Below are 21,968 nucleotides of genomic sequence, written 5' to 3'. Positions count from 1 at the left end.
CAGCCGTGTATATTCAGCCAACATGTAAACATTAGAGCCGAGGCCACACCCACTTCCTGAGGGGGCGTGGTCAGAGAGCTCATTCTCATTTAAAGGCACAGACACAGAAAACAGCCTGTTCTGAGCAGGTCTGAAAAAGAGGGGTTTACAGGCAGACCAAAATCTGATTTCAAAGTGTTTTTTTGAGCAATACACTTTAAAGACATGTTTTGGGGACCTCTTAGACCAATATGTATTGATGAAAAAAATCTTTAAAGATGTCCCGAGGAATTCTCCAGTTTTCAAGTAACACAAAAAGAAGGATATCAGGACACAAAGGACCAAAGAATTTATTTTAAGTACAATATTAGCAATAAATGTCAACATTCATACAACACTTATTGTAAATAAAAATCAAACGGCTGCTGGGTGTTATAATCACATGTCCGTGTTCCCTGGAATAAATGGATGTGATTTTATTGCATGTAAACATTTAGTTTTATTGGTTACTTCATGTAGCTCGTGAGTGTAAGTGTAAAAATAAAAGCTTCTCTGCTGAGCGTCTACCAAATTACAGTCACGTTGCTGAGATCTTTGGAGAGGTCGGTCTTTGACGGGTAGACCACCTTCAGGTTCCCTTCCTGGTCAACTGTTCGAACCTGCTGGACGATGAGTTCACTGGAGGTCTCAGAGCTGGCCACAGATTCTTGTGGGCCATCTCCTTCCCCGTCTGATCCCGCCTCGTCCTTATGCTCCGCTGTGAACTTGTTCAGTTCGGCCATTTTCTGTAAAGAATAGAGGAAATGCTAGTTTGCTTGACTGTGATTTGATTTTGAATTTTTAAGATGGACTTAAAGTGTAGAAGTATTATAAAATAGATTTGTAGCATAGACAATATGTAAAAGTAAATCAATAAATGCCACTATCTTTTAAATAATATCTGTTTGGTTGATCAAACATCTCTCCTGGATAAACCTTTATGACGTTAGCTTGAGGAAACTGGAGGATACATTGAATAAACTTTGAGAACAGTTTATTAACATGGGCTAACTTGTCTATTCCCTGTATTGGTAGAGTTAGAGTTCTCTTTTTCAAAGTCAGGTTGAATACACTGATTAACTTAACTTTTACAGTTTAACATCAAATATAAGTGGACTGTATCCCCGACACTGAAGGAGGGGCTTACAGTATAACTGGAGTACCATGTAAGTAGTACTGTGTATTTGGAGCATTCTAACTTCTATATTTATTTCTTTAGTTATTTATTTTGTTACCAAGTAAGTAAAATTAAGGTAGAAAAAAAATAAATTTAAAGGGCAGGCAAGCAAAAACATTTTTTTTTTTTTTTTTTTAAAGGTGTAATATTTTTTTTTAATTCTGAGGCTGAAGTCAGAATTTTCACTTTAATCCCAGAATTCTGAATAAAGTCAGAATTTTGGAGGGTGCCTGAGGAAAAACATTTTTTTAAGGTGTTGGTTTTTTTTATTCTGGAATTAAAGTCAGAACTTAATCTCAGACTTTAAATCAAACTTTAATCTCAGAATTTAAAGAATACACCTTAAAAAAGGTCTCCAAAAACATTTGTTCCAGTGGCTCTTATCCTCTGGTGAAGCAATATCCTGAGATGTACATGTATAGACATTCTGTTGCTTTGAGAGTCTGACATGCATCCTGGCTCGACTCCTGAGCTCCAACCACAGCATTCAACAGAGGTTATGTTGAGTTTAATTTCCTGGCTTAACAGTGTGCCCCTCCAGTACAAGATATTACATCCCCAACCTTGCACATTTTCTAGAGGGTAGTGGTGAAACTTTCACATCATTCAGGATAACTTCAATCTTTTGGTGACCGTTTTTTTAGCTTTCTGTAAGAGCCTACATCCAGGCTCTGCTGTCACTTCAAATATAGAAATATAACTGTCATTCACTGATCAGCAAACTTAACACAATCTCTCTTTCAGCACCACAGCTGTCCCCATCTACATGACCTTGGACTACTGTATAATCAGGATTTATTTAAAGCTGCTGATATGGTCAATGTAGTGCTTAGTGTTATTTATGACTGAGGTCCCTTCTGACACACAAATAAAAATAACACAATGAAGCTATAATCATTAGAAACCAGGAGTACTAAGTAATACAAATATTAAAGATGTGATAAACTTAACGTCAGAAAAGAGACATAACAGGCCAAGCTTACCACTATGAGGGCGTCCATGATGTCTTTGCACGTCTGCAGGCTGGTTGCACTCGTCACCTCCAAGAACAACTCTTTGGTTGTCTTCTTGATCTGTAGGATAATGCAATCAGACCATGTTATTACTGCTTCCATTGAATGACACAATACATAATATTGTCAAAAACAGTTACATTGTGAGACCTTTAATATCATATTGAACAAAAATATAAACGCAACACTTTGGTTTTTGCTCCCATTTTTCATGAGCTGAACTCAAAGATCTAAGACGTTTTCTAGAAGAGAACACCTCTCCAGTGCCAGACGCCATCCAATGTGAGCATTTGCCAACTCAAGTCGGATACAACGACAAACTGCAGTCAGGTGGAGACCCCGATGAGGACGACGAGCATGCAGAGGAGCTTCCCTGAGATGGTTTCTGACAGTTTGTGTAGAAATTCTTTGGTTATGCAAACTGATTGTTGCAGCAGCTGTCTGAGAGGCTGGTCTCAGACCCGTTAAGGTGAAGATGCTGGATGTGGAGGTCCTGGGCTGCTGTGGTTACACGTGGTCTGCGGTTGGGAGGCCGGTCGGATGTTCTGCCAAATTCTCTGAAAGGCCTTTGGAGACGGCTTATGGTAGAGAAATGAACATTCAATTCATGGGCGACAGCTCTGGTGGACATTCCTGCAGTCAGCATGCCGATTACACGCTCCCTCAAAACCTGTGACCTCTGTGGCATCGTGCTGTGAGATAAAACTGCACATTGTAGAGTGACTTTTTATTGAGGCCGGCCTAAGACACACCTGTGCAGTAATCATGCTGTTTAATCAGCATCTTGATATGCCACACCTGTGAGGTGGATAGATTATCTGGGCAAAGGAGAAGTGCTCACTAACACAGATTTAGGGTGAATCTCAAAGCTCTAAACTGCAGTCTCCTCGCTCCTCGCTCGAACCGGAAGTAGTTACTGACGCGCCATTTTAACTTGCATCCCAAAGCTCTAAACGCTGCTGGAGGAGAGAGGAGAGAGGAGAGAGGAGAGAGGAGAGAGGAGAGAGGAGAGAGGAGAGAGGAGACTGATCGGAGGAGGGATAATCGAGGAAACACAAGAGCAGACTTTGTGGAAGTCTTTTCTCTGACAGACACGCCCCCTTATTGAATATCACTCACTGATTGGACGCTGCAGTGGCTCGGACTTAACCGAAACTTAACATCAGCTGAGTTTAATAACAGAGAAAAGAGGGACCTTAAAACAGTCACTAAGGGTGTCCTGAAACAGACCTTAAAACAGTCACTAAGGGTGCCCTGAAACAGACCTTAAAACAGTCACTAAGGGTGCCCTGAAACAGACCTTAAAACAGTCACTAAGGGTGCCCTGAAACAGACCTTAAAACAATCACTAAGGGTGCCCTGAAACAGACCTTAAAACAGTCACTAAGGGTGACCTGAAACAGACCTGAAAACAATCACTAAGGGTGCCCTGAAACAGACCTTAAAACAGTCACTAAGGGTGCCCTGAAACAGACCTTAAAACAGTCACTAAGGGTGCCCTGAAACAGACCTTAAAACAGTCACTAAGGGTGCCCTGAAACAGACCTTAAAACAGTCACTAAGGGTGCCCTGAAACAGACCTTAAAACAGTCACTAAGGGTGCCCTGAAACAGACCTTAAAACAGTCACTAAGGGTGCCCTGAAACAGACCTTAAAACAGTCACTAAGGGTGCCCTGAAACAGACCTTAAAACAGTCACTAAGGGTGCCCTGAAACAGACCTTAAAACAGTCACTAAGGGGGCCCTGAGCCAGACCTTAAAACAATCACTAAGGGTGCCCTGAAACAGACCTTAAAACAGTCACTAAGGGTGCCCTGAAACAGACCTTAAAACAGTCACTAAGGCTGCCCTGAAACAGACCTTAAAACAGTCACTAAGGGTGCCCTGAAACAGACCTTAAAACAGTCACTAAGGGTGCCCTGAAACAGACCTTAAAACAGTCACTAAGGGTGCCCTGAAACAGACCTTAAAACAGTCACTCAGGGTGTCCTGAAACAGACCTTAAAACAGTCACTAAGGGTGCCCTGAAACAGACCTTAAAACAGTCACTAAGGGTTTTCTGAAACAGACCTTAAAACAGTCACTAAGGGTTTCCTAAAACAGACCTTAAAACAGTCACTAAGGGTACCCTGAAACAGACCTTAAAACAGTCACTCAGGGTTTCCTGAAACAGACCTTAAAACAGTCACTAAGGGTGCCCTGAAACAGACCTTAAAACAGTCACTAAGGGTGCCCTGAAACAGACCTTAAAACAGTCACTAAGGGGGCCCTGAAACAGACCTTAAAACAGTCACTAAGGGTACCCTGAAACAGACCTTAAAACAGTCACTAAGGGTGCCCTGAAACAGACCTTAAAACAGTCACTAAGGGTGCCCTGAAACAGACCTTAAAACAGTCACTAAGGGTGCCCTGAAACAGACCTTAAAACAGTCACTAAGGGTGCCCTGAAACAGACCTTAAAACAGTCACTAAGGGTGCCCTGAAACAGACCTTAAAACAGTCACTAAGGGTGCCCTGAAACAGACCTTAAAACAGTCACTAAGGGTGCCCTGAAACAGACCTTAAAACAGTCACTAAGGCTGCCCTGAAACAGACCTTAAAACAGTCACTAAGGGTGCCCTGAAACAGACCTTAAAACAGTCACTAAGGGTGCCCTGAAACAGACCTTAAAACAGTCACTAAGGGTGCCCTGAAACAGACCTTAAAACTGTCACTAAGGGTGTCCTGAAACAGACCTTAAAACAGTCACTAAGGGTGCCCTGAAACAGACCTTAAAACAGTCACTAAGGGTTTCCTGAAACAGACCTTAAAACAGTCACTAAGGGTTTCCTAAAACAGACCTTAAAACAGTCACTAAGGGTACCCTGAAACAGACCTTAAAACAGTCACTAAGGGTGCCCTGAAACAGACCTTAAAACAGTCACTAAGGGTGCCCTGAAACAGACCTTAAAACAGTCACTAAGGGTGCCCTGAAACAGACCTTAAAACAGTCACTAAGGGTACCCTGAAACAGACCTTAAAACAGTCACTAAGGGTGCCCTGAAACAGACCTTAAAACAGTCACTAAGGGTGCCCTGAAACAGACCTTAAAGCAGTCACTAAGGGGGCCCTGAAACAGACCTTAAAACAGTCACTAAGGGTGCCCTGAAACAGACCTTAAAACAGTCACTAAGGGTGCCCTGAAACAGACCTTAAAACAGTCACTAATGGGGCCCTGAAACAGACCTTAAAACAGTCACTAAGGGTTTCCTGAAACAGACCTTAAAACAGTCACTAAGGGTACCCTGAAACAGACCTTAAAACAGTCACTAAGGGTGCCCTGAAACAGACCTTAAAACAGTCACTAAGGGTGCCCTGAAACAGACCTTAAAACAGTCACTAAGGGGGCCCTGAAACAGACCTTAAAACAGTCACTAAGGGTGCCCTGAAACAGACCTTAAAACAGTCACTAAGGGGGCCCTGAAACAGACCTTAAAACAGTCACTAAGGGAGCTTTGAGATGCACCCTTAGACACATTAGTGAACAATATTTGAGAGGAATAGTCCTTTAGTGTACGTAGAAAAAGTCTGAGATCTTTGAGTTCAGCTCATGAAAATGGGAGCAAAAAAAGTGTTGTGTTTGTATTTTTGTTCAGTGTAATTCATGCTGGACCAACTAATGATGACTAAGACATCAAGCTCCATACTGACCTTGGTTTTCTCACTGTTGGTAATAGGTGGGAATGAGATCACATGCCCCTCTGCGTCGACAAGGCATGGATACAGAGACTTTCCCTGCAGAATCTGAAGGTATCTGTAGAAAAGATATAACAATGGAGAGACTATTTGTGAGACGTCACTATATAATATCTGAGGATGAAATACATCAAACTTCAGCTGTTGTTTAACACGCTTATACTGCCCCCAAGTGTTCAAAAACAACATGTATAAATGCAGTGTGCATCACTTTAATGATCAGTATTACTAGCATCTTTTAAACAGGTTTTAAATAAGTGTGCTGTAAATATTCCACACTAAGACACTGCTCAGAACATGCCTTCAAAATCTGTAATATGGTTATGAGTCAGACGGCTGATGATGATATTTTCTATGTGCAACAGTGGTCAAGTCAGACCCTCTATCACACAATAGAAACTAAAATCATATTTTTTCATGTAAAGAGAATGCAGTATTTACATGTTTTTAAGGAAATCAATATTTGTGATGATTTATTTGGTGTTGGCTAGCAGGCAACCTGAAGTTCTGTTCACATACAAAGATCATGATAGATTTTAAAGGGGACATATCATGCTTTTTTCATCAATATATATTGGTCTAAGAGGTCCCAAAAACATGTCTTTAAAGTTTATGCTCAAAAAAACACTTTGAAATCAGATTTTGGCATGCCTGAAAAGTCCCCTTCTTCATTCCTCATCAGAACACTCTGTTTTCCCTCTGACCACGCCCCCTCCGGAAGTGGATGTGCCTCGGCTCTCCAGCACGTTGATCTAATGTTTACATGTTGGCTGAATATACATGGCTGCTCAGAGATCGCGTTACTTCAACCCTCTGAATCTGATCCTGATGGAGAGGCGCCTGTAGCAGGACCTTTCTGAACGATTGGTCACAGATTTAGTGTTTCTTGTTGTTTTATTTGTCAGTATGTAGACGTGTGTCTTGGTACACAGCTACGAACATGTAGCTATGTGGCTATGCTAACTAGCGCTAGCACTTATCCATGATAAATAAAAATCATCCACTAGATCTTCAAATCTGCAGACGTGGGGAGTAAAACCGACCTCTGCCAGAAAGGCAGCAGGACCTTTTATGAAGGATTGGTCACAGATTTAGTGTTTCTTGTTGTTTTATTTGTCAGTATGTCGACGTGTGTCATGGTACACAGCTACAGCTACAGCTACAGCTACAGCTATGAACATATAGCTATGTGGCTATGGTAATTAGCGCTAGCACCTATCCATGATAAATAAAAATCATCCACTAGATCTTCAAATCTGCAGACCTGGGGAGTAAAACCGACCTCTGCCAGAAAGGCAGCAGGACCTTTCTGAACCATTGGTCACAGATTTAGTGTTTCTTGTTGTTTTATTTGTCAGTATGTCGACGTGTGTCTTGGTACACAGCTACAGCTACAGCTATGAACATGTAGCTATGTAGCTATGCTAACTAGCGCTAGCACTTATCCATGACAAATAAAAATCATCCACTAGATCTTCAAATCTGCAGACGTGGGGAGTAAAACCGACCTTTGTGTTTATTAAGACAGCCTACAACTAGCATGCCTCCCTCCTAAGCTCCTTGTTAGCACACATTTGTGCAGGTAATGAAAAACGGGGGAGGGATTCAGTATTATTTTATACAGTCTATGGGCTGAACAAGCTCCGAGCTCTGACTCCGTGACAGACCGGATATTGTTGTTACGTAACAAAAACACTGAAGTCTGAAACGGCTCGTTTCACACACATTTACAGAAAGGTGGAGAAATCAGAACAGGGGCAGAATGGATTTTTTTCATTCTCGGGGGGTTTGTAGACATGCCAGGGACACATATTTCAGGTAAAGAACGATTAAAAAGTCAATTTTGCATGATATGTCACCTTTAAATAATCTACCATTTATCCATCAGTTATATGCTTATCTTAATACTTTCAGCCCTTGGTGCACTTCATCAATACTGCCTCTAAGCCCTTGTACACACCTTACACATGTTATGTGCACTTCATCAATACTGCCTCTAAGCCCTTGTACACACCTTACACATGTTATTTGCCTTTAAGAGCTCTAGTGACCCTTCTCTTCTGCCAGTTTGAGCTTCTGAGCTTAGGGGGGGGGGGTTGTGGCTATAGAGTCCCTCTGGCAACCAAAAACATGTTTAAGAAGTAATTCATCCCAGGTGTAATAAACATCCTCAATCCATAGACCGTAATAATGGACGTAGTATCCGTGATGTCACCCATCTGTTTCTGAAGCACTGTTTTGAGGCCAATCGACGGCGGCAGCCATATTGCTGCTGTCGAGTTATTGTGATGTAGAAAGAGGCGGGCTTTGAGCCTCCTAGCCAACAACTACAGTATTCCAGCCTGTCAATCAAGTCAGCTGTGCCTCTCATAATGGAAAACTCGTAATCTCAATATCTTTGAAATAACCACGTTATGAATAAACTCACCCCCGTACAGTGTGTGCCCATAGAGAAATGAGCTATTCAGACCGTTGGAGCTATTTGTTTATTTTTTGTATTTAGTTGTTTATCTAGTTCGGAATTAATAAGTAGTATTAGTTGTTAGATTTATCAAAACCTTTCTTTTTATAACTAATTTAAGTTAGAATTGGGGATATATTTTTTGTTAGTCATTAGTTTAGTATATGTAGATTTTTTGTATATTTAGTATTTCTTTTGTTTGTTTTTGTTTCTTTGGTAATTAGGAACTGTGGGCACTGGAGGATATTTAGGTAGGTTAGGTGGCAGAAGGCCGGCATGCACCTGTCCTTTTTGTTTGCTTGATTGCTTGCCATCAGAAATAAACCATTGAAAACCGCTGAGCTTTTGCATGGACATTAGACTTCTTTTGCCTGCGTACATCACATCCCCACGGTGCATCAGTGACCCTTTGATTAAGTTAAGTTCAAGTTTGAGTTTGATACTTTAATTATTCTTTGAGTTTTTATGACAAATGGCCACTACACAGACTACACTCATTTTTTGAACCAGTCAGTAAACATGTTTATTTCTGCTGTAAAGATCGTCTTCTTTGAATTGGTGTGTATGTGGTTTCTGGTACTTCCGGAGCCAGCCTCAAGTGGATCCTCAATGAACTGCAGTTTTTAACACTTCCGCATTGGACTCATATTTCTAGACTGGAGGTTTCTGACTGATGAGATTGAATCTCTGATACAACATGAACTGTGTTTAATGTGTAACAGTATTGTCGTGTTTTATTGTGATTGTGTGAATGTTCTTGTGCACACAGTATGTGTCAGGAGAGCCGAAGACAAACTAAATAAAGTTTTATTCTACTCTACTTCTCCCAATTTGGAACTACCTTAAACCATGTCATGCGTCATGTCATGATTGGCAGTTCAAACAGCTGTTATTCATCCTTTAAGTGTTTGCTAGTAAAGCTGGGGATGTACTGAGCAGTTTTCTGTTGCACTGACTTGTGGAGTCCGGTGACGTTCTGCCTCTTCTTATGCTTTCTCAGCTCATCGGCCTCCAGCTGAAGGTGTCTAATCAGCTCCACGGCCGACATCTCCTTCCGGCCCAGAGATGTGATCTGTAAACATTGAGTTCTTATGTGAAAATGAGACTTTTTCTCCAATTATTTTCAGTAAAACTTTCAATAAACAACTTCTCAAAAGGACGAAACAAGATAACAATAAAAAAAGAACTCAAAAGCAATGTATGTGGTTTTATGAAATTAGCTCCAGCTGTAAATAATTAAATTAAAATGTGGATATCAAGAACAAACCGCTCTGTGTTAATTACAATAATAATAATAATAATAATAATAATAATAATAATAATAATAATAATAATAATAATAATAATGCATTTTATTTGTAGGCGCCTTTCTTGACACTCAAAGCCACCTTACATCATTAAAACAAAAGTAAACAACTATAATATAATACAGTTTACAAAGTTTTAAAAGAATGGAGTTGTGGTCAGATGGAGTAAGCCAGTCTAAACAGATGAGTTCTGAGTTTGGATTTAAAATGTGGGAGTGAGTCAGTGTTACAGAGGTCTTGTGAGAGAGAGTTCCAGAGCGGCTGAAGGCTCTGCTCCCCATGGTAACAAGGCGAGCAGGGGGGACAGTGAGGTGGATGAAGGAGGAGGATCTGAGGGTGCGGACGGGTGTGGCAGTATGGAGGAGGTCAGAGAGATATGGAGGGGCGAGGTTGTGGATGGATTTAAAGGTGAGGAGAAGTATTTTATAGTTGATCCGGTGTGTGATGGGGAGCCAGTGGAGCTGTTGTAGAATGGGTGTGATGTGGTGGATGGAGGTGGTGCGTGTGATGATACGGGTGGAGGAATTTTGAACCAGTTGTAATTAGGGATGTAAGGATATATCGCAAGACAGTAAAACATTTATAAAATAAGGGTGGATTAAAATCCATTCAACAACATTTGTATCTGGATATTATTTTTAAACAGTAGAAGGTTCTATCTGCATTATACTTGTTCAACATCATGAAGTCTCTTGCTGCTCTCTCGTCACTCGCTGAGTGGAGGTGTTTGAAGTTTAAAGCATGTTTCAGAATCAGCTGACTGAAGGTGTTGCTCACAGCGGAGACGCTCAGCTGGGGGCTGCAGCTGAGTGACAGGTCTCCACGAGCGCTTTTTTTCTCCACCGCCACCGGACTGATTCTGACCCAGTTGCACTCCCGGCTGACACCTGACCTCGTTTAAATGCTTATTTTTATCAATAAAAATGAGAAAACTGGACACTGAGTCTGAAATCTGATCCTGGTCAGTTATCCTGATGCAGTAAATCCACATGTTGTAGTCTGAGTCTTCACTCTATGACCATGAGTCCACAGAGATGATTTATAAGCTGCTCCTCACGTTGATATTCAGTGTGTTAACATGTTGAACACCTCAATATGATCTGTAGCTGTTTAATACTGTCAGTAATATACACTGTGTCATGAAGGAAAAATTGATTTAGGGGGAAAAAACACATTTGTCATTATTTTTGACATGGAAAACATTCATGTTTTTTTAATGATTGAATGATAATTGATCGTTAACATTTCCAAAGATCGATCATGGAAAATACTTCAAATTTACATCCCTAATTTAAAGAGATTGACCTTATTTGTTTTAATATTTCATACTTTCATTTGGGAATTGTTCACTTTCCATTTCTCTAGAATTGTTCTGAATTTTCCAACAAGGTATTTTTGTTCGGTGTTTTTAGTCTTTTTGCGAGTTGCTGAAAAAAAGTGTGCAGTGGTTTTATTTGAGTTCCAACACACCTTCAAAATGAAAAAGGATGACTTTGTTAACAAAGAAATATAAGAGAACAAATATACATTTCAACTGTCCATATCTGAAAATTGAAATAAAATAAGTTATTTTATTTTTGGTTCAATCCCGTTTTCTTGAAAATCGTGAGTGAACCAAAAATCAGGATTTGAATTGAATCATGGGTAGAGTGTATCTTTACATCCCTGGTTGTAGTTTAACAAGGGATTTGTGTGGGAGGCCAAACAGAAGAGAGTTGCAATAGTCTAAACAGGAGGTGACTAGGCTGTGAACAAGAATGGCCGTGGAGTGGGGAGTGAGTGAAGGATGGAGACGGTTAATATTGCGTAGGTGGAAGTAGGTGGACTGAGTGATGTGGTTGATATGGAGGGTGAAGGAGAGGGTGCTGTCGAGGATGACACCCAGACTCTTAACCTGAGGTGAGGGAAAGAGGGACGAGTTGTCGCTGGGAATAGAGAAGTCATGGAGTTTGTTTAATAACTTGTTATCTTACCTTTAGCTGGGTGGGCACTTTGACATCATATGTCAGGGGAGCTCTGAGAAGCTGAGCATCATGAGTTGCGATGGTTGCGATGGTCCTTCTACCGCACAAGTCATCATGAAGCTTCGTCTAGAAAAACAAGCATGAGCGTCTTTGATTAGAACCCTCACACACCACATGGTCACTTTAATCATCAAACACCTCGACAGTAGTAGAACAGTCCTCCTTACCTGAGCTACCAGGAACCGTTTGAGAGAGTTCCCAGGCTTCAGGATCATGCCTCTGACCATGCAGCACACCAGGTACGGTCGAACATCTTTCACCTCCGCGCTCACTCGCACTGTGAGAGTTTCAGGAGCATCTGTCAAATGGAGGACCCTCACCACCATCTTATTCAGTTCCTCCATCTCATCCTGCTCATCTGCCACCTTCTCCTTCTTCTTCCTCTGCTGCCGTTTCCCCTTGTCTGCCATGCGCCCCTTGTCGGCATCCCCTCCATCTCTTCCTTTCGCCCTCAGGTAGTCGAGGATGGACTTGGTCTGACAGCCGTTGACCATCTTCTCCAGACGTTTGTCGCTCAGTTTGTTCCCTTTGAAGTTGATCTCCTTTAGCTTGGAACAGTCGCCCAGCTCGGAGGGGATCTCGCTCAGCTTGTTGTTGGAGAGATCCAGCACCTGGGAAGAGAGATGAGAAGAGGATAAAAGCAGGAGCATGAGTTAAATTTTGAAAAGTCTAGAGTGGCATGTAAGGAAAACAGTGCATCAACAAATAGCAGTGTTGCATGTAAGAAGGCACTGAAAAACTATTTTAATTCATCATGTCTTCTATTTCTAATAAGTCTAATTTGTTTAAATATGTGTCAAACTCTATTTAAATACAAACCTTCTATTTACTTTAAGTCAAACATTGGTAACTAGTGAATATAAGGTGTACACCATATAGGGACAGGTGCTCTCAGATGCAGCTCCAAATACTTTTTTTTGTTTGAACTTTATTGCAAAACAATGAACAGACACACATAGTTATAGACAACAACAGACATTAACATAACAATTACAAAGACTACAGGCCACTTGGATATAATAGTCAAGGATATGGGCGCATCTTGCAGGATGTTCGATGTTAGTGAATGTATTGTATCTGTCTGTCTGTCTGTGTGTGTGTGTGTGTGTGTGTGTGTGTGTGTGTGTGTGTGTGTGTGTGTGCATGTACAGATGGGCATTCACAGTTATTCTCTGATGATGGGGCTTATAAAGTTGAATTATGGAGAGAAAGAAGAAAGTGAGAATTTGATGACAGGCTGAAATTTGATCTTCAGGTTAGTTCAGTTGTTAAAAACAGTTTTTATCATTTGAGGATTTTATCAAAAGTAAAGGTGTACCTGCCACATGAAGATCTTGAGACTTTAATCCATACTTTTATGGATTACAGATTACTGCATCTCACTGTATTTTGGCCTGGACCACTCCCTCTTGCACCGCCTGCAGCTGGTACAAAATGCTGCTGCCCATCTCCTCACTGGCAAACGCAATTGTGACCACATATCCCCTGTCCTAGCTCCGCTGCACTGGCTCCCGGTTGCTTTTAGAATAGATTTTAAAATGTTATTGTTTGTCTTTAAAGCTCTTAATGGCCTAGCCCCCCCAGTACCTGACCAAGCTTCTCCATCATCATGTCCCTGCCAGAACACTGAGATCGTCTGGCTAGTTGTTATTGGTCACCCCCAAAATCAGGCATAAAACCAGAGGTGAGCGAGCCTTTGTGGCGGCTAGCCCTCGGCTCTGGAACAACCTGCCCTGGCATATCCGGGCGGCTGTGGCTCAGTGGGTAGAGTCGGTCATCTATCAATCTGAAGGTTGGCGGTTCGATCCCAGCTCCGGCAGTCACATGCTGAAGTGTCCTTGAGCAAGACGCTGAACCCCAAATTGCTCCCTCTGTTGTTCAGAGGTGTGTGAATGTGTACGAATGAGATACTAATAGCTAATAGCTAATACTGATGGTCCCTTACATTAGCAGCCTCTACCATCAGTGAGTGAATGGGTATAAATGGGTGAATGCGATGAGTAGTGTGTAAAAGCGCTTTGAGTAGTCAGACAGACTAGAAAAGCGCTGTATAAGTACAAGTCCATTTACCATTTACCATATCCGCTCTGCAGGATCAACTGAGGTTTTTAAATCATCTCTGAAGACTCACCTCTTCTCCCTGGCTTTTATTCAAGGTTGAGTGGACATCTGACAAAATCTGAATTAAATTTGAATTTCTCTTTTTGTGTCATATTTTTTCACTGTGTTTATATATCTTAGTAATGTATCTTTGATATTGTTTGGGTTATTTTAGTCATTTGTGCTGTTTTTGATCTGTACAGCACTGTGGTCAACTCTGGTTGTTTTAAACGTGCTCTATTAATAAAGTTTCAGTTGAGTTGAAAGAAAGGGAAAGAGAAATAATAATAACAACAATAATAATAATAATAATAATACAATTAAAATTAAAGTAAAATAAAAATAATAAAAATAAGAATAAAATAAAGATAAATGATAAAGATAAAATACAAAAACAATAAAATACATTAATTTAAAAAAAAATGAAAAAGCTAAAAAAATTAAATAAGAGCTGCTGTGTGTGTTGGGTAGAATTCAAGTATGTAGAAAATGAACTCTAATAAAAGGACATTGTTCATGTGTGTTTGGGTAAGACCTAATCTGTGAGCTAGCTCTGACCCACCTTTAGCGCAGTTAGCTTCAGAACACCCCCACTCAGCTGATCTATGTTGTTATCAGAGGCCACCAGGGTGCTGAGCAGGTCCAGCTTCTCGGAGTAGAAGTCAGAGGGGAATCCAGTGATGCGGTTCTTCGAGATGTTGATGTTGGAGAGCTTGGTGCACTGGATCAGTCCCTCTGGTAGGGTCTCCAGATTGTTACAGCTTACATTGAGGGTGTTCAGCTCTTTCAGCTCACAGATCCCTTTTGGCAAAACCCCGAGGTTATTGACTGAGAGGTCCAGGACCTTAAGGGACTTGAGGTTTCCGACAACATCAGGAACGGAGGCGAGCTTGTTCCTGCACAGGATGAGGCTCTGGAGGTTTGTCAGTTGTTGGATGTCCTCGTGGATCTCTGTTAAACTTGGACACTGGCTCACCTCTAGATAATTGAGCAGGGTGAGGGTGTAGATGGCCGGACTGAGTCCTCCATCAGAGGAGATACGCTCGTCTACAGGTGGACCCTGTAAGACCAGTTCACGTCGCTTTCCTGCCGCTGCTTTTTCTATTTCTGGCCATTTCTCCAAGTCATCCATGCTGCTACACACGCTAGATACCAGCTGTCAATGAAGAGAATGACGGGCACGACCACATCCGGTTAGCTATTTCAAAATAAACTGCAATGTTCTTGACATGCGCAGAAGGTTTATTGATGATGTTTCGATGCCTAGATCTACAAAATTATATCTTAGAAAATTATTGGCAAGAATGACAAACGTTTTGCCTATGCACCTCATAAAAAATAAATATAATAATTTTTGAATTTTGTTCCACAAAATAACGAAAACCTTTTTGCAATAAAAATCAAGAAATTACACAGAAGCTCCAGCTTGTGTACCTTTATAAGATCAAAATTAATTTACAAACACAATTAAAACATGAAAGGACATTCAAAATATTCTAAATTCCATTGTGCACAATACTGCATCAATGTAGGAACAAATACATAAACTGGATTCTACATTGCTGTAAAAAACAATAACATTAAATAACAGACCACAAAGAAAAAAAAACAAGACAAGAGGGGTCTACTAATTTGAAATAGGTTAGAACAATTTAAATAAAGTAGCTGATTTAGTTAATATCTTTTTTTAGGTTTAACATTTTAATATATGTTTTTCAATGATAATTCATTCTTTAATCCATTTAATGTTGTCTAAGTGATATTATGATAAATTGAAATGACGAATTAAGAGTACAATTAATTTTTAATTTACCAAGTGATTTCGATATAATATGAACACTGTTAGATTGTTCCAATTTTGTTCCAAAATTATTCATAGATTGCATGTTACCCCAGCTATTCGAAGTAAATATGATTCCATGTGCTCATCATTTTGTTGTAAATGTAAAACTAACTGTGGTACTTATTGTCATCTGATGTGGTCCTGTCCTAAAGTTCAAAGTTTTAGGCAATCTGTCCAAATGGAAATTAAGAAGATATTTAAAATTGATGTCCCTTTAAACCCATTTAGTTTTGTATTGGGATTAGATTCAACCTATCAACGAAAACATAGATACATTCTTAGAATTGCTCTTTATGCGGCACGGCTCACTATTCTCCAGAAGTGGCTGGATGAAGAGCCTCCTGAAATTAAAATGTGGTATGAAAAACTCATGTCTATTTTACCATTAGAGAGATTATCTCATGTTCTCAGAGGCACTCTTGAAGTTTTTATAACAGACTGGTCACCAATAGCAACTTATCTGAAAGAAGAATGGGTAAGAGTAATAAGTATAGGGGTATCAAATGTATCACATTCAAATGTTAAATGTATACAGTACATGTTTCAGGTTGTGTTTGCTGCATGTACTAACACTGTGAAAGAAAAATTTGTCTTTTACTTTATTTTTTTTGTCTTGTTTTGCTTTGTTTTGATAATGTTTTCTGTGAGCATTATGGGTTTATTTTCTTTGTGGGGTTTTTGTGTATTGTGAAATCTTTATTTAAGAATAAATATATTGAAAGAGATTGTTCAAATTAACAGGAGCTTTAAAACTAAAAGCTTCGTTCCAAAAATGTTTTCTTCAAATGGGGGGGCAGACTGATAAATCTGAGGAGATATTATTATCACAACAAGTCGTACATTTTAATTCCTCCGCAGACCTCCTGCTGTATCATTAACGAGTTTGTTTCATGCTATGCTTTTATTTTGAAAGTAACAGCCACATTTAGCTCTCTGCACCATGCTCTGCTCTCAGGGATAAGGAAGCAGTTTAATAAAACATTAAAAATATATCTAAATGTTTGTTGATATGACATGACTATTGTCCTTGGATGAAGGCAACAAACATGATCCAACAAGAGGTTTAAAACATTGACTTTACGAAATAACTGCTGTGACTTGAACGCCTGGAAAAATCATAGAAAATACAATGACGTCAATTAACTGCGACTAACGGCAGTCCTGCCACTGCGCATGCGCGAGGCGCTGGTTGTTGTCAGTGGTGGTTATGGAGATGAGATGGAACTACGAGCTGTCAACATTCCGGGGATGTTAGTGGTGAGATATCTTTGAAATGCACTGAGGGACACTCGTTTCTAGTTTTTGATTTATGTTGACAATATCTAGCATATAACATATGACAGTTGTCACGACGCACTTTTTATTCTATCCTGTTAGATACAGTAACAATCCAGCTATTAAGCGACGAGCTGTGTGGATGATTAGTGAACAGTTGGCTAATGCCTCATCCCAACATGTTCATGACAGCGAGGAAGACCTCTCTGTTCCTGCTCAGGGGGCTGTGTGCAGCTGGGGAAAGTACGCTTTATTTGCTCTTCATACAAACTGAAGTCTCTCAGTACATTAGTCGTTTTATTTTATACTCAGTGAAAAAAATCTTTAAGCCTTTTGCATTTGGCACACCTAGAGTTATTACCTGTCGCACTTTAACTTTACATAGGCAAGGCAACTTTATTTGTATAGCATATTTCATACACGAGGGCAACTCAATGTGCTTAACATTAAAACATTAAAAGCATTGAAACATTCAGACAGGCATAAAAGAGCATAACTAAAATGACAAATATAATAAAACAGAAAAGAAAAGGAAAATGTTATATATTTTAAGAATACAATTTTAATTTATATTTCAAGCAAGTTAAAATAAGCTAAGATAGGAAGGCAGTGGCAAATAAAAAGTATATTATATTATAATATAATATAAAATATATATTATAATTTATTATATATATTAAAAAAATGTCTTCACATTGAATAGAATGCATCTCCGAAGGGAAATTCAGGTGTCTGGCAGATAAAATTATAAAATTATAAATTTGTCCACTTGCCACCACAGACTGATAAAACATCTGCAGCATCTTACTGTAGATGTCTAAGGAAGTGAGCCTCCTTAAGAAAAAGAGGCGGCTCTGCCCCTTCCTGTAGAGTGCATCTGTGTTCAGGGACCAGTCCAACTTCTTGTCCAGGTGTACACCTAGATATTTGTAGGTTGGCACCACCTCGATATCCACCCCTTGAATGTTAACTAAATCTGTTTGATTCTAAAAAATGCCCCTCAAAGAAAGAAGCCAAGTGACCACAGACACTAATACAAGAACTATGACTGAGTGCAATGCAGTGTGAAATCACTTTAACTTCATGACTTTGTTGTAATTATCAGTCTACAGACGTTATATCAATTAAAAGGAAGTTACACATATTTTAAGTTGTCTTATGGCTCTGTATATTATATTATGAGGCCAACTGAATAAATGATTTGTTGCACCAGTGACTTCTCTTGGTATTAGTTTTTGTCACAAATGTTCTTTCTTTTTTCTTTCAGGCATTAAAATCAATATAATGAGATTCCTTTTATGTGTGTCTTTCAGTGTACATTTGAGGGATGCCCAGGAAGATAGGTTTCAAAGTGGTCAACTCTTCAAGTCATGAGGACCATTTCAGTGCAAAGGAGCTCATAGTCCATGCACCCACAGTTAATGGCTGGAGATCCAGCAGGTACATGGACACAGCATTATATCATCCAAGATTCATAATTCATCAATTTATTCTGACCTTTTATCTGCAGATTAGTTTTATATGAAGACGGTTTATTCTAGAAATTCATTGATGTGTGAATCAAACAATCCACAGGCTGTGCTCCTACCCCCAGCACGTCACCCTGCAGCTGGGGGAGAGATGTAGGGTGAGGAAGCTGCAGCTGCTCGCACACCAGTACCTGATACCAGCCAAGGTGGAGTTCCACATTGGGGACTCGCTCCCTGAAATCAGCACCCAAAGTTTCCCTGGACAGCTACGCAGACTAGGGTGAGACTACAGACTTGGTCGGACTAGTTTATGACTTAAATCCCTTTGTGTCTTTTTACAAGAACTGTTGGTTGATAGCTGAAGTGACCAAAAGAGAGCAACTGTCTCCTTGTGTGGGCAGTCTAGCTCACACAATGGTTAAGCTCAATAAACACTCAGCTTTGTTCCTTTTAATCTGAGTGTGATTTATTTGTTTAACTAACTATACCAGGAAAGAGAAATGTTTAAGTCATGTTTGATCTGCAGAGAGTATTCCATAGACTGTACAATAACTTTTAGTTGTATTGATTTTGGATTTCTTAGATAAAAACATTTGTGTCCATGTTGCTGTGATTCATTATAACAGAGGGGTTGATGTTGAATTAAGAGGCACACTGTGCTCTCTCCACAGGTATGTGTCTTTGTCAGACAACGAGAGGACAGGCTTTAAAGCTCGGGAGCTGAAGTCGATCCACGTGGACGCCATTGGAACATACCTGAGAATAACCTTCCACAGGAACTATGTGAACCGTTTCAATCCCTACAATCAGGTAAACTCTTAAACATCAGCAATGCACTCACAATTAAAGTTCACTGCAAAGAACCAAAAGGAAGACTGATCCCTGTCTGGAAGGATTGAAATCTCACCTTTCAGTAGCTTTAGATGGAGCTGGAGCTGTTTTTCAGTGTCTTTCAAACATCCCTGATTAAGATCATTTAGAAGCACTGCTGATTCGTCTACATTTTCATGAAGTGTTTCAAACACATGAAAGGGATTCGACTTTCTGCTGCAGCGGGCTCTGAACAGCTCTTACGGCCAAATTCCACCAGATCCATCTCTGATCCATCACAGCTCTGCATCTGATAGGTTTCTATTCTAGTCAATGTGTTAACTTCCACTGGATCCGCTCTGTTGCGTCCCTGATCCGGCTGCGTCTCTGATCAGGCAGGTTGGAGCCCTCCAGATCAGATACACAAGACTTCTATTTGTGCCGGATGCCAGAGCACGACGCATCAATCTCAACAGAGCAGATGGAGCGGGACAGGAAGTCAGGTTTCACCAAAACAAAATGAAAACCAAATAGACCAAATAAATGGAGCCAAATAGACCTCAGTGTAAGTGGAGGAGCCTGTAGGACAGAGAGGTCAGAGACTTATGACCAAATTCCACCAGATCCATGTCCGATCTGTCTCCGGTCCGTCATGGCACCGGATCTTATAGGTTTCTAATTTAGTCAATGTGTTAACTTCCACTGGATCTGCTCTGTTTCGTGCCGGCTGCGTCTCTGATCCAGCAGGTCGGAGTCCTCTGGATCAGATACACAAGACTTCTGCCGGATGCCAGAGCACGACGCATCAATCTCAACAGAGCAGATGGAGCAGGACAGGAAGTCAGGTTTCACCAAAACAAAATGAAAACATCCGGTTAATTTTCAGAATAAAACACTCTGTGTTATCACCAGATCGTATTTCACTTAACTACAACAACAAACCGTCATGATGAGCGGAGCCAGGCCTGGAGTCAACAGGTCAGAGGTTTTCAGAGGACCAGAAAGACAACATGGATGAGGAGAGGAGGAGGAGAATCCTTGATTCATTAATTACTGCAGGAAAACCTCGGTCACATGACTCCAGCTGTCCGGAGGTCCTGCCCCGTGCTGCGTTCTGAAAACACAACCATTGGGTTGACACGAGAGACTAGAGAGCACTGAGCCGGGCCGCAGCGGATCAGAGACGGACCGGACACGGATCTGGTGAAAGCCCAGTGTTAGTCAGGAAACATAAAAACTGTCAGAACAAGGTAAAACTACAAATACCAGCTGACACCCTTTCTTATCTGAAGTCCCATCTAACTGAAAAGTAACTGCAGCCCTATCAAAGTACTGTGGATGTTTTCACTTTGCTACTGTTGAGTGCTTCTTTAAATCACGCGCCCTGTATTCCTGTTAAAACAAGAACCAGTGTTCATGTTGTTAAACCATGAGCACACACTCACACATGCATACTGCTAACAATGATCCCCCTGTACCAGAAGGAACCCCAGTCCTCTCTTCTAGCACGGGCTGCCTTAAACCAACAGTTTTGACAAGGGTTGCCTTGTAACCCCCTCTGCAAAACGGCTGTGACCTGTGTAATGAAAAGGATTCCCCGTGATCATTCTAATGACTTATATTCCTACCTACATTGGTAAACTGATCACAGGGCCAAATTCCACCAGATCCGTGTCCGGCCCGTCTCTGATCCATCACAGCTCTGCATCTGATAGGCTTCTATTCTAGTCATTGTGTTAACTTCCACTGGATCCGCTCCGTTGCGTCTCTGATCTGGCTGCGTCTCTGATCCAGCAGGTGTGAGTCCTCCGGATCAGATACACAAGACTTCTATTTTTGCAGGATGCTTGAGCACGATGCATCAATCTCAACAGAGCAGATGGAGCGGGACAGGAAGTCAGGTTTCACCAAAACAAAATGAAAACATCCGGTTAATTTTCAGAATAAAACACTCTGTGTTATCACCAGATCGTATTTCACTTAACTACAACAACAAACCAAAGTCATGATGAGCGGAGCCAGGCCTGGAGTCAACAGGTCAGAGGTTTTCAGAGGACCAGAAAGACAACATGGATAGGGACTTGTGTGTGAATGAATTAAAGTGTGTAATGTTATAAAGGGCAGGTTTTGTTTTAGTCTTCTCGTTTGATTAGTTGATATAAATAGAATTTAAGGAAAATATAAAAAATCTAATAAAAACATTTATGCATTTAAACAAAAATCACCTGCTTTGATTTTTGATTTTCTCACGTAGTTCCATTTTGTTCACCACCTCAGCAACATGTGTTTATGATTTCAGGTCGCTTTGGTTGCCATTAATGTTCTGGGAGAGTCTTTGGATGGAAATGCTTTTAACACAATTGTAAGTGAGCTCCCTCTTTACCTGTGACTCATTGCATACCTTACATAGTCCTTACATAGTCCTACCACTAGGTGGTGCTGCTGTGCTATGATTGTGTGAGACATTGCTTCTGTCCTCAGTCTCTTGGTAAAGCACTGACTGATGTTTCCGTCAGCCCTCTGACATTCATACTCTTTACATTTTTGGCTTTTTCAAATATGTTTTCCAAATATTTTCATACATCATTGATTTATTCCTCATAGAGCTCCATGAACCAAACATTAATCAGAATCTGTGCTTTCTTCTCAGGATGTTATTGGCTTAAAGAAAATCCACTTTTCCTCAGGATTAACAAAATAAGATGGACAAAAACAGAAAAACTAACCTGGGTTGTT

General features: G+C 40.5%; 2 protein-coding genes across 7 annotated transcripts in view; one reads left to right on the top strand and one right to left on the bottom strand.

The window, feature by feature from the left end:
• Nucleotides 1-305: 305 nt before the first annotated feature.
• lrrc47 (leucine rich repeat containing 47) lies at nt 306-15,022 on the bottom strand. The gene is made up of 7 exons (XM_034696213.1): nt 14,398-15,022; nt 11,903-12,346; nt 11,685-11,801; nt 9,361-9,476; nt 5,899-6,001; nt 2,179-2,268; nt 306-764 (listed from the first exon to the last, which is right to left on the bottom strand). The coding sequence occupies exons 1-7, from the start codon at nt 14,965-14,967 to the stop codon at nt 543-545; spliced, it is 1,662 nt and encodes a 553-aa protein (XP_034552104.1). The 5' UTR covers nt 14,968-15,022; the 3' UTR covers nt 306-542.
• Nucleotides 15,023-16,830: 1,808 nt separating this feature from the next.
• Nucleotides 16,831-21,968, top strand: part of cep104 (centrosomal protein 104) — a 48,803-nt gene continuing 43,665 nt past the window's right edge. For 2 of the 6 annotated variants that reach the window (XM_034696502.1, XM_034696500.1), the window contains exons 1-5: nt 16,831-16,935; nt 18,267-18,393; nt 18,529-18,702; nt 19,094-19,232; nt 21,532-21,594. In XM_034696502.1, coding sequence (XP_034552393.1) covers nt 18,281-18,393; nt 18,529-18,702; nt 19,094-19,232; nt 21,532-21,594 — 489 coding nt within the window. In that variant the 5' untranslated portion in view covers nt 16,831-16,935; nt 18,267-18,280. Of the gene's footprint in view, nt 16,936-17,055; nt 17,197-18,266; nt 18,394-18,528; nt 18,703-19,093; nt 19,233-21,531; nt 21,595-21,968 lie in introns of all 6 variants that reach the window. The other 4 variants (XM_034696503.1, XM_034696504.1, XM_034696501.1 and 1 more) reach the window with 4 other exon arrangements.

The sequence above is a fragment of the Notolabrus celidotus genome, chromosome 11 (genome assembly GCF_009762535.1).
Source record: "Notolabrus celidotus isolate fNotCel1 chromosome 11, fNotCel1.pri, whole genome shotgun sequence".
Lineage (NCBI taxonomy): Eukaryota > Metazoa > Chordata > Actinopteri > Labriformes > Labridae > Notolabrus > Notolabrus celidotus.
This window is presented reverse-complemented; position numbering and strand designations above follow the sequence as displayed.

Coding starts and splice junctions, on each gene's coding strand:
- lrrc47 (XM_034696213.1), bottom strand. CDS start 14,967: ATGGATGACTTGGAGAAATGGCCAGAAATAGAAAAAGCAGCGGCAGGA. Junction 2,269..5,898: donor CCAACAGTGAGAAAACCAAG/GTCAGTATGGAG, acceptor ATTATCCTACAG/ATCAAGAAGACAACCAAAGA. Junction 765..2,178: donor TCATGGACGCCCTCATAGTG/GTAAGCTTGGCC, acceptor TATTCTTTACAG/AAAATGGCCGAACTGAACAA.